The sequence below is a fragment of the Lachnellula hyalina genome (assembly GCF_007821495.1).
Source record: "Lachnellula hyalina strain CBS 185.66 chromosome Unknown contig00037, whole genome shotgun sequence".
Taxonomy (NCBI): Eukaryota; Fungi; Ascomycota; class Leotiomycetes; order Helotiales; family Lachnaceae; genus Lachnellula; species Lachnellula hyalina.
In genome coordinates, this window is record NW_022157151.1 from 176,508 (window position 1) to 188,325 (window position 11,818).

Genomic DNA, 11,818 nt, shown 5'->3' on the forward strand with positions numbered 1-11,818 from the left:
AAATGAGCACATCGCATCTCACCAAGCTACTGCAAGCGAGATTCGCCAGGATCGGCTCGCACAGCCCCTTTTTTGACAAACGGTACTGTATACAAAGGTGGTAGTACGGAGGGTAGGGTGGAGGTAGGTACATGTAAGACAAGGACATCATTCGTCCGATTCTGCCTGGGGGATGATGGTGATTTCAAGCCTCAATATTGCTAAATGCAGTCTTTTCAGACGTCAATACTCCGTACCTACTTGTAGGTACCTTAGGACAGCATCAGCAGTGGCAAGGCGTAAAGTCAAAGAAAGTTATTGGGAACCTCGACTTCAATCCCACCCCACCTCTACCAACATTAACTTTCCACCCGTTCCGACTCCTCGTATGGCTTTTGTACAGAGGCACTATACCGCCGTTACTCCGCAAAGCATCGTTTGCTCCAATTTCCCTAGCGCCCAGGGGTCTACCGACGCACTGGAAATTGAAAGTGTAACATCAGCGACATGCGAAATAAAGACGCGACTCACTTGGCAATGAAACATCTAAATCTTCTCTTTGCGCCATCATCATCTCCATTGCTGCCTCGCACAAACGTTGTCATTCACATATGCAGTACAGTACAAATCATGCCCTCTCCAGCTTCCTTTTCGGCTGAAGAAGCAGAAGTGGAGTGGTGGATCAGCAACCAAGGCGCTAAATATAAGGTTCATAACTTACCGTAATTCCCAGGCACCAGTCCAGTCCTGCCCGTTTAGGCTAGTCAGGTACAGTGCAGTGCCCCTTGAAAGTCTTGGCAAGGCAAGGCACGGCTCCGCTCCGCTCCTCCACCTTTGCATCGCAATTAAATTGTTCGCCGTCGCATTTCGAACTGTGCCACTACCTTCATTATGGGAACGTTTACGTGATAACAAACGGGTACGCCGTATTGTCATACCATATCATAACCGTAGAGTAGGTAGTACAAGTATAGTAAGCATTCAATCTATGTCGGGATATCGAACTCGCGAGATACGGCTCCTACACTACCAAACACAGCAGGTCCCGAATCTAGTCTCCTTTTACAACAATTCGTTCGCTACATTCTAGATATCTAATTGGTCCTAATGATATCCTTGGCGGTCGCTGCATTTAGGAAGGAAAGAGACCGTAACTAACCTCTTTATTTCCTTTTCTTCTCCATCCATTGTTTGCAGTCTCCGAGTGTCTGTCAGTAGCCTTGAGGTGGTACCCCCCAATTTTTCTTTGCTGAGGATGCACAAAGTAAGGTAGTGTGTGTGCATGTACAGACGTTTCTGCTCAACCTATAGCTACTAGGTAGTGTCCGGAGGTCGCAGCACGGATAGAATGCGTCGTCGCAAAGCTAGCTTGTCGTGCAGCTGTTGGATCTGTATTCCTTGGGCTTTGGATCCTATTCCTCAAGCTGGGGTATGGGATGATGCAGGCTGTGCCTCTGGATTTCCTATTTGGCATGTTTCTCTTTGATACCGTATCAAGTTCAAGTTTCGAGGAATTCTAGTTGAGGGGAAGCTGCCATGCCAGGAGATTGTATGGCCCTCTTCCAGGCTTGAGAATGACGAATATTCAAAGAACATAGCGCGATCTTTCAGCCAAGGTAGTCCCTTTCTAGGATGTTAGACAGGCTGCAGGCACAAGGGACTTGAACCAATTTCATCTGCTATCTCTGTATGTGTAAAATATGCTATTTACAGCCCCCGGACCGAGGCGCAATATTCCCTGGAGCACGCATTACAGGCCTCATCCAATTACGCCCAACCCTTGACAAACACAGCAGCAGCAGCAAAGCAAAGCAAAAATATTACCACCTCTCAACGACCACCAACCTGGCCCTTGGGAATCGGTTTGATCCAGCAAACAGCGAAATTGAGACCAATGGTCACAACACCAATGATCCAGAAAGCCTTACCGTAATCGTTGCCAAGATATCTAAAGATGATAGCAAAGATGATGCCACCGAAATTCCCCATCGCGCCCGTGACTCCGGAAATGATGCCGTTGGCAGAAGGGTGGACATGCGGCACAAGGGAGAAGTTCGCTCCGTTTCCAGCCTCGAGGAAGAATGCCATGCCAGCGACGAGTCCGAACATGGTCGAGTGGGAATGCGAGTTCACGAGCCCGATAGCTATGAGGAAGGCCCCGGTGACAAGCGCAAATGAGTGCACCAGTATCTTCTTCGCCCAGACCTTGCCGGTCTTCTTGTAGGCGATATCCGAGACTATTCCGCCAAAGGGACGGCACACTACGTTCAGGAGGCCGAACATGGCAGCCCAGCGACCGGTGCCGGTTTGACCGAGCTTGGGGAAGTTCTTTAGGTAGTAAGCGCCTAGGATGGAGTTGATGGCTAATTCGGCGCCGAAAGAGCAGAAGTAGCATGCGGCCACTACTAAGGTTTGGGGTGTGAAGATGACAGACATGGCTTCTTGGAAGGAGGGCTTGACGACCACTTCGCCCCGTGCAGCACTCAGCATATCTTGTTCGCTCATGGTGGCTTCGTGGTCAAATGAACCGTGCTTAGCACTTGCAATGCCTGCTTCTTCTTCGAGACGCTTTTCGTCGCTTGAGCTACCCAGTATGTTTGTGCCGGTCTTCTGGTGGTCTGTGATGGTGCCGGGGATGTCGACAACTTCCTCGCCACGGATGCCGTGGGCCTGGAGGTTTTGCTGGACGGCGAGGTGGCGTTCCGACCACTTTCCTGTAGGGGTATCAGGACAGAGGAGCACCATCGTGATGGCAGTAAAGGTGATGATAATAAACGGGACGATAAAGGAGACTCTCCAAGCAACGTGCGAAGTGAGATGTTGATCCTTCTTAAGCGAGTCATAAATGGCGGGCATGACGAAGTATGTTATTCCTCCACCAGCGTTACCCCAGCCTGCTGTCAGAGCATTGCTAGTTCCCACGACATTCTTATCGAAAAATCCAGTCGACCATACTTGGCAAGGCACGAAAGATCCACCAAGGATTCCGATGAAGAAACGTATTGCGTAGAGACCTCCTGGCCCAGAGATTGTACCGGCGAGAGCACTGGGAATAGCACCGACGATCAAGGTTACTGCAAAAGTGTTCCTGGGGCCGAAACGATCACACATCGGTCCTGCAACTAAACGAACGAGAAGCCTATGTGCAAGCAAGTCAGCTTTTGAAGCTCCGAGAGCAGGCAAATAGAAGCACTCACGTTGCAGTCAGAGCAATGATATTCGAGTTTGCGATCTCATTTTGGGTCAACTTGAGATCTTTCTTGATTGCAACACTTAACAGCGGTGGAAAGGCATACCTGGGAAAGTTATGTAAGTATACATTTTCGTTTTCCATGTAGGGACAATCTACTTACCATGCCAGGAAGGCAATCATAAATCCGAACCAAGCAAAGTGGAACACCCTTCCATGCTTATTGAAAGGGTTGAGAATCGGGATCGAACGAGCCTTTCCATTTACCGGATTGATCTCTGGCGCCTTCCAAAGTGTTGTGACTTTGAAACCCATTTTTTGCTGAATACTTTCAGATGTATTGATTGGCAGGGCGTCAAAAAGATATCCGACCGGGGTGGGAGGCGTGAGAAGTATTTTGAGATCCAAGTGGATTTGAGGATACTGGCAATAGGTTGATTGTCTGACTGTCCGAAGGAAATATAAGTTGTGGTAAATGATTGTACTTATAAGTCCCAGATGAATAACGTCAAAGGGCAATCAGATCAGATATCTCCGGAAAACTCATAAACGAACCCAAGCTAGCGATCACAAACAGCAAATCCGCGGGTATTATTCCATGCGGAGATCTTCAGCGTCCGGTGGACCAGACCCTTGATGGTGGAGCCACCAATCCTTGTTGAGATGTGGGCAAGGCACTCACTGCACTCTGAATCCAAGGAGGTCTGGATCTCCCCAAATGTTTAGCGTCCAGGAGATGGATGCTGAAAACTATACAAGTACAGCTTCTCCTTATTCCAAATGTGAGACAGAGGCTCAATTGATGCTTTGCTCTACTCCGTATACAAGTAAAAGATGAGGGGCGTTATTGTTCCACCACCTTGTATCATACTCGTACAGCGATGCTTTTACACCGGTGGCAGTGAACTAAACTTAATCAAGCTTCAGAAGGACTCATAACATTGTAAAAGCAGAAACTAAAACTCTCCCAAACCTCTCAGAAGAGAACAACAGATTCTTGAGGCTGAACGGGAAGAAGGGACCGGCAGTCTGTGCAGGTATACAGAACATGTGGTGGGAAAGTATTTACTACTCGAGACGGCCTTATCGATGGAGGTAGGATTTGGCCAATCACAGTCTGCCTATTCATCCATGCATCAATGACTGGAACGATACAGGACAAGTACTTCCCCAGATTCATGATATAATATGCTGATGCGAGGTGAGGTGAGGTGGTGTGGTGTGGCTACCCTTACCCCTTCCCCTTATCTTTGACGAGGCGCTAATGGCTTAAAACTGGAAATTTACCAGCTTCACGACCCACTTGAAGATAAGAGACTACCTTACAAGGCTCATAAAGCTCAAATACCTACCGCTTCATGTCCGTCCATTTCCGCGGGGAGTCTTTAGTCTTTACTTTACGGAGACATTACTATTCTCTCAAATCGCCACGAGAACCACGATTTCGATCTCCTGGGAAGGAAAAACACCTGATAACTTTGATTGGACCACTGGAACTACCGAGTACACACCACCGCAACAGATCTATTTGTTTATGTTGTTCATAACCCCTTCTTCACGCAAAAGAAAGTTACGATGCGTGGGTGGGATTGCTTGTGTGTGTTTCTCTTGTCCTGGAATACCCCACGTCGGTCAGCGTTATCTTGACAGGGGGATCAATAGCCCGACCAGATCGATATTGGCATCTCCGGTGCATTTGATCTAGATAAGATATCCCATTGATGAATGTTACAGCTGCAATTCTTATTCATAAGCCAGTACAACAGAGGATGATTCTCAGTAATAGCAGCGTCATCTGTGGGAGACCTAGAGTTAATGCCATTCATTCACGGGACCTCCCGAGTCTCACCTTGTTTGTTGGTACATCAGATATGTAGTACTACTCCTCTCCTACCCAATCTGAACCTCTTTTTCAACCTTGAAAGAGGGACTTCTGCGTTCTGATGGCATGGTGCTAGAAACAGTATCTGAAACGAAACATACCGCTGTTTCTTGATGGGAAATCTATTTGCAAGAAGCGAATGATAGTCTAGTTCTATTGCACATTTCCTCGTGCTCGTCGCAACCCTCTCGCTTAGCATCTCATTCTCTGCCTCTCCTTGAAGTTACTCTTTCCATATCAAGCATGCCCGTTCCTCTGCTTCTGATCCACCTTCAAACCCGCATTTCCAACCCCGTCTTCCGTACTCATCACCATCTCTCTGAATCCACTCGCATACTCTTTCCTGATCTTCTCTCCTCTCTTCCATCCCTCATCCACCCCTCCATTCCAAATCTGCCTGAATAACTCCATCGTTTCCCGCGCCGTCAATTTCCTCCCTACCGTCAACAGCCTCTTCTACGTCTCCGCCACCTCCTCGGGGCCCTTCCAGAATCTTGACCGAACCATTCAGCCAACAACTGATCCGCGCATGCCGCACCCGCCTCCTAGGCTGCAGTCAGCGCGGCGAGCCTATCAGATCCTTCCTTCTCCATCTCGACCGACATAACTACGCAATCGGGGCAGAGCTCATGCTGGCAATCGTCCTATAATTTACAGCGGGTGACGTCGATTGAGGTATTATAGGCACTCTGCAGTAGAACCACTATCAGCTATCCATTGCAAGAAAAGGGATGGTGGCACGTCTACACGGCTGCTCGATTTTTTATGTTCTTGGCAGCAGAACCATGCTGGCATTTGGAGCGAGTAGGTGGTGGTGGCTTTTAAGAAATGTTTTGTGAAGATATTTAAATTGTGGTGGTTGTTGAGTTTGATTAAAGAGGAACATTCTAGATGTCTTTGCAGACGGGAGGAAGGAGCTCTTTCCGTACTTGCCTTTTTGTGGACCTTGTGCCATCTCAAGCGTATTTCGGAAAACTGAACTTCTCTTTCCCAACTCATGCAGAGTCTTGGATAATTCTGGGTTCCGTTACTCATGGCTTCTCGTTATAAGAGTTGATTGGCATTCATGGTTCAAACCTTTATATGTGTATTGGCTGTCTCTTGATCATCTCGGCTTTTATGAGACATTCAAAGCGGTGAAATTTGAGGGAGTCAACACTGTTCCGGTGAGAAAAAATGCCATACCAACAGAATGTAGTCTATAAAGGTCTTAGTATAGAGTATACTTTACTAACATGCTAACCTTACCTCAGAAAGACCCCCATCGCATCAACCTAATCCTTCCACCCCCTCCTCCTCCCGATTTCCTTCACCACATAAACCAGCCCCAGCAAGACCGGCACCTCAATCAGCGGCCCAACAGTAGCCGCAAGCGCCTGATCACTATCCGGGCCATACGTAGCAACCGCAACCGCAATAGCCAACTCGAAGTTATTACTCGCAGCCGTAAAGCTCTGCGTAGCAGCCAGCTTATACCCAAAGCCTAGCCGGTAAGTAACCAGCAGCGTCAGGAAAAAGATGATGGCAAAATACACCACCAGCGGCGCGGCTACCCTCACTACGGACACAATCTGGTGCACTACGTGCTTACCCTGGGACGCGAATAAGACGAGGATGGTGAATAGGAGGCCGATGAGCGACCATGGCGCGGCGCATTTCAAGAATACTTGGTCGTACCAGCGCGCGCTGGTGAGCTTGCGGAGCGAGAACCGAGTCAGTATTGCGGCGGCGAGGGGGATGCCGAGGAACACGGCGACGGATTTGGCGACGGTGGAGTATTCGATATCGAGGGTTCCTTCTTCGCTGGAAATTACTTTTATGAAGAGGAGAGCAAGCGGTGCGTAAAGGACGATTTGGAGGAGTGAGTTGATGGCTACGAGGATGGCGCAGTATTCATTGTCGCCTCCTGCTAGGCCGGTCCAGATTAGTACCTGGTGTGTGTGTTATTAGTTGACCGCCTATGAGTTGAGTTGAGTTGACTTATTCAAACTTACCATTGCAATACACCTCGCCAAACCCACCAAAATCAGACCTTCGCGTAGCCCTCCTTTGTCAGGAAGAAAAGCCCAGGCTAGTCCGAGCTGGAAATAAAGTTCATCATCAGCGATACGCCCACCATATATCTATATCCTTTGCTCAAGCCAAGAACAGAACATACCATAACCAACGGAGCAACAATCCAGTTGACAACAACACTAAACCCAATCTGCACCCAAATCTCCCTCTTCCGAAACACCCGATGTAAAGTCTCGAACTTGACTTTGCAAAGTATAGGATACATCATAACTAAAAGCCCAACAGCTAATTCAACCCAAAAGTCAATATAAAAACACACTTGATCAAGAAAGAAAGAAAGAAAGAAAGAAAGAAAGAAAGAAAGAAAGAAAGGAAATAACAAACCAATCGGCACCGAAACCCCCACAAACTCCCCCCTCTGCAGAGCCGGTCCAGTATTAGGCACAAAGTTCCCCAAAAGAATCCCAACCGCCATCGCCAAGAAGATCCATAGCGCCAGAAACCTATCCAACCATCCTAGACTTTTGAAAACTGAACTTTTCGCTGCATCTTCTTCTCCCTCCTCCCTTACTGGAGGCTGTTTTTCCACATCCGAAGAACCTGCGCACGGTTGAGACTGTGATTGTGATTGTGGTTGGTAAGGGAAGACATGGTCAGAGGGGAGGACGAGGACTTTGGGCATTTCTTTTTGGTGAGGATATATGGAAAGGGAAAATCTGATATTGGAAAGGAGTGACAGATGTAAAGGGTTTGAGAGTATGAAAAGACAGGGGATTGAATCAAAGGACTTTGATATTCAAGAACCAACTTAACTTTTCTTCATTCATGATAAGGCATGGTCGGATTTATAGTAGAACTCGAGGGTCTGCGGAAGTCGTTCGCCTCAAGAACTGTAATAATTTAGCGAGGCCACTGGCCAATCAGAGCGTCGCAGTGACATTTCCCATTTAGCGGTTTGACCTGGAGAGAAAAAGCGGCGGCCAATTCGAATTGTGTCTAGGTGGAGTGGGACATCAGAAGTTAATGACATCCAGTGCCGCTTTTTGTATGTAGTACGAAAGCGTGCAAGTCACGCAAAATTACACGGCATTCATAAGAATCCGATGACATTCTTCTAGCTCTACAAGTAGAGTTTGTCTTATATATCTTCGAGAATTGCTGTAATCATTCAATTTCACTACTCTGTACCATGACCTGATGCCTTTAAAGAAAGGCTATACATGAGTAACAGCTAGCTTATCCGTATAAAGTTTCGCCTGAACTCCAAAATTAAGTTTTAATACTCTAACAATACATCATTCGTCGCTGTCATCTTCTACGACCCTTCTACTCTTAGCTCGAGAGACCGGCTTCGGCTTCTTACTTATGAGATCCGGAATATCTGGCAAGCTGTCATCATCTGAATCCAGTTCGTATATTGCCCGCTCGGCGGATGGCTTGCGTCTTGGCGATACAGCTGGGGGGGACTTGATGATTTTGTCAAAGGTTGTCTCCTCCTCACTCTACTATCGTCGTCCTCGGCAATGAAATCGAGGAGACTTGACGAGGGTTCCATCTCACTATCTTCTGATGCCCCTTCGCTGTTGGCAAGATCGTCACCTTCTCCTTCAGTTTCATCTCCAAACGTAGGCGCCGGCGCTCTGAAATTTGAATGATGCTGCTCGGGCAGGCTGCTCTGTTCTTCGCCGCTCTCAATATCGGAAAAGACCAGAGAAGTTTTCTGCTTTTGAGTTGGCTTCTTCCTTGGCACTGCTGCTTTGCAAGACGATTTGCAGCTTCCACCTTGTCATCATCAACAAGAGAAGGCAAATCCAAGTATGCAAGCGAAGATTCTCGATCACCATAAGGCTTTTTGAAACGGTTTTCCGTGTCTCGAGATGCTGCCAAGATCTTGAAGAGCTCTACACATCTCTTGGTGTATTCACCATGTGGGACTTTGACGCTCCGAGTCAATGATCGTTGCACAATAGGGTGAGATGTTAAATCAGGCATCGTTACTTCCTGTAGATCATCCCCTGCGATGTTCTGATATCTCTTTTCAAGATCTTTTATGTCTGCTTTGCTTAGTAGGACCGAATCCGATGGAAGCACAGGAGCCATTTGACCTTTTTGTACCGCTGTGCTCTTGATAGCTACACCAGGTTTGGAACTAGTGGAGCCACCACCAGCTAACTTTGAAGCTTTCCGAAAGCCAGTCTCGACATCGTCTGGCATATGAAACTTCTTAGGAGGCTTCTTTCGTGCCTTGCTGGGTCGTCCTCTTGTTGGCACAGGCAGCGCTGGGCCCTGGGTGTTTTCAATAGGAATTTCTATCATTCTTTTATCAACACTCGGTGTAATAGATTTCGGAATGATCCGAACGGAAAGATCATGTCGAAAAGTGAACCGTGCCCCGGAGCTGATCATCTTTTGCATTTGCTCGTAGTTGTCCTTCGCCTTAATGAATGAATCCTCCTCCTTGCCACGCATCAAGAGCAGCACAATATGTCCAGCTCGCTTTCTTCCCGTTCGTCCCATGCGCTGGAGCATGCGAATAGGAGATGCAGAAGCATCATAACAGATGATGAGATCGACCTGACCAATGTCTAAGCCTTCCTCGCCGATAGATGTTGCGACAATGACATTGATCTTTCCACTCTTGAAGTTACTGATTGTCTCAAGCTGCTTTGCTTGGTTCATGCCTTCAGAGCGCTTCGAATCAGCTTGACCAACAAAGACTGAGGCCCGAACCATAGGCCTATGTCTATGCAGGACACGACAGATTTCTTCCGCGCTGTCCCGGTACTCTGCAAATACGATAATCCGAGTGGCTGATGGAGGGGAATCTTCTCCTAGTCGTCCCTCACCGGCATCCATGAAGTGGTTCAAAACGGCATCGCAAAGAAAGGTAAGCTTGGGGTGACCAACAAAAGTATCATTACCGATCCACGATCCTATTCTATCCATCATCTTTTTAAATTCTGGATGCTCAACGATTTGCTTTCGATATTTTCCACCTTTGTTGCCATCCTCAACAGCTTCTCGAAGGTCCTTAACTGCGGAATAGAACGGTCCAATACCATGAAAGTTTAGTAATTTTATACCGTGAGCTACACTGGAAAGAATAGTGAATAGTGCATTCATCATGCCTTTCAGGCCAAAACTAGCCGTCTTTCCTGCATTGGATCCCATCCACTGCTTCCTAGCAGTCACCATGCCAAATGCAGTAAGTGACATCGGGTCCTTTTTCCAGTAGGCGTTCTGAGCACACAGTAGATTTACCAATGGTTGAAGTGCTTTCGAGTAATGCTCCTGCACTAGGGCCATCTCATCTGACGGGTCGAGAAGGACTTGGTCAATATTTCGACTATGGACGTATTGCTGGATATCCATAGACTCCTCAGTGCGAATCTCAACCTTGGAAATCTCCAGCCCATCGACTACCTCTTGGACCGCTTCAACGCTTGCACCAGGAGTAGCTGTCAGCGCCAGGACGCGAAAGCTCTTGTTGAAGCGACGCATAAACTTGACCACATTTACGTAGGCGTAGTTACCAGTTGCCCGATGTGCTTCGTCAACAACAAGAAGCACAATATTCTTTGGATCAGCAATACCACTTGACAGATCATTTTGAAGCGTCTGAGGGGTCATAAAGAATACTCGCTTCTCAGCCCATTCATCAGCTCGCAAAGCCGGTTGTTGCTCACCCGTAAGCATCGTGGTTTGAGACTTTGGTATGCCGACAATATTAAAGCACGCTTCGGCTTGTTGGGCCACGAGCGGTTTTGTTGGAGCAACGAATACGATCTGAGCCTCTGTAGTCCATCGAAAGTAATTAAGCATAATCGTGGCAGCGATAAATGTCTTCCCTAGACCGGTGGGAAGAGCAACGAGGAGATTGTTGAACAGCCCATTCCTAACAATGCTGTATTGATAGTCACGGATCGCACCGAGATTGATTGGGTAGACCCAGGTTTTGAGAGCATCGTCGTCGAGCTTGTGATGGGTGGGTTCTTCTGGAGGCAGATCTACGATGAAATTATGCACTTTGTTAATTTGCGATGCTGGCACCTGCTCTTCTTGTGCGCGACCGCCGAAAAGAGTGGTTTGTCGGAGACCAGTTTGCGGGGCTACTAGGCGCTGTCGTGGAAATGAACTGGCTTGAGAATTGCGTATTGGAGACGATCCAATCGTGATAGGCTCTTTGCTTCCAGGGCTATTTTCTGGAGAAGAGAAGGCGTCATCAGGGAGATCATCCAGTTCTCTAGCTGGATCATTGGTCTTCGGACCCGAAATGTTGCCAGTCAGCCTCTGAAGAATGTTGGGCTTTGCAGCAGCATTTTGACGAGCAGCGGTGAAGGTTGGCGGCTTGGATACTTCTGGTCGCGGTTTTCTGTAGATGGCACCTCTAATCTGATATGCGGGGCTGGAGTTGGGGAAAGCCTCTGCTTGTGTGGCCCCAAGAATTCGGGCTGCCGGTACTGGTTCGACGCCTTCGTGGATTCTGAGTTTCTTCTGCTTCTTCGCTGACTTTCCATTCTCACCTTCCCTATCTCCAGACTCAATTGCATCTACCGACTGTCGAGAATGGCACCGAGGCCCAATCAATACTTCATCATCTGATGTTTCGCTGACCCTTCGTCGCTTTCTTCGATGTGGGGAGAGTAAATTCGACAGCAGAGGTTGAGATGGTTGGCTGATGGCTTCAATAAAATCCTCATCTGCAATATCGCCATAGTCCTCCTCTTCCATCTTGGCTGCGCGTGTTGAGG

At 47.9% G+C, this 11,818-nt stretch overlaps 3 protein-coding genes across 3 annotated transcripts; all 3 read right to left on the bottom strand.

Moving 5' to 3' along the window:
• Positions 1 to 1,809: 1,809 nt before the first annotated feature.
• Positions 1,810 to 3,484, bottom strand: crnA (Nitrate transporter; the record flags this gene model as incomplete). Its single annotated transcript, XM_031147615.1, has 3 exons — positions 1,810 to 3,118; positions 3,177 to 3,275; positions 3,333 to 3,484. 3 exons carry the CDS (start codon positions 3,482 to 3,484, stop codon positions 1,810 to 1,812), a joined length of 1,560 nt encoding a protein of 519 aa, XP_031006878.1.
• Positions 3,485 to 6,325: 2,841 nt separating this feature from the next.
• Positions 6,326 to 7,749, bottom strand: acr3 (Arsenical-resistance protein; the record flags this gene model as incomplete). Its single annotated transcript, XM_031147616.1, has 4 exons — positions 6,326 to 6,982; positions 7,046 to 7,132; positions 7,210 to 7,352; positions 7,452 to 7,749. The coding sequence occupies 4 exons, from the start codon at positions 7,747 to 7,749 to the stop codon at positions 6,326 to 6,328; spliced, it is 1,185 nt and encodes a 394-aa protein (XP_031006856.1).
• Positions 7,750 to 8,362: 613 nt separating this feature from the next.
• On the bottom strand, positions 8,363 to 11,798 carry mph1 (ATP-dependent DNA helicase; the record flags this gene model as incomplete). Its single annotated transcript, XM_031147617.1, has 3 exons — positions 8,363 to 8,533; positions 8,569 to 8,787; positions 8,850 to 11,798. 3 exons carry the CDS (start codon positions 11,796 to 11,798, stop codon positions 8,363 to 8,365), a joined length of 3,339 nt encoding a protein of 1,112 aa, XP_031006857.1.
• Between the last annotated feature and the right edge of the window lie 20 nt (positions 11,799 to 11,818).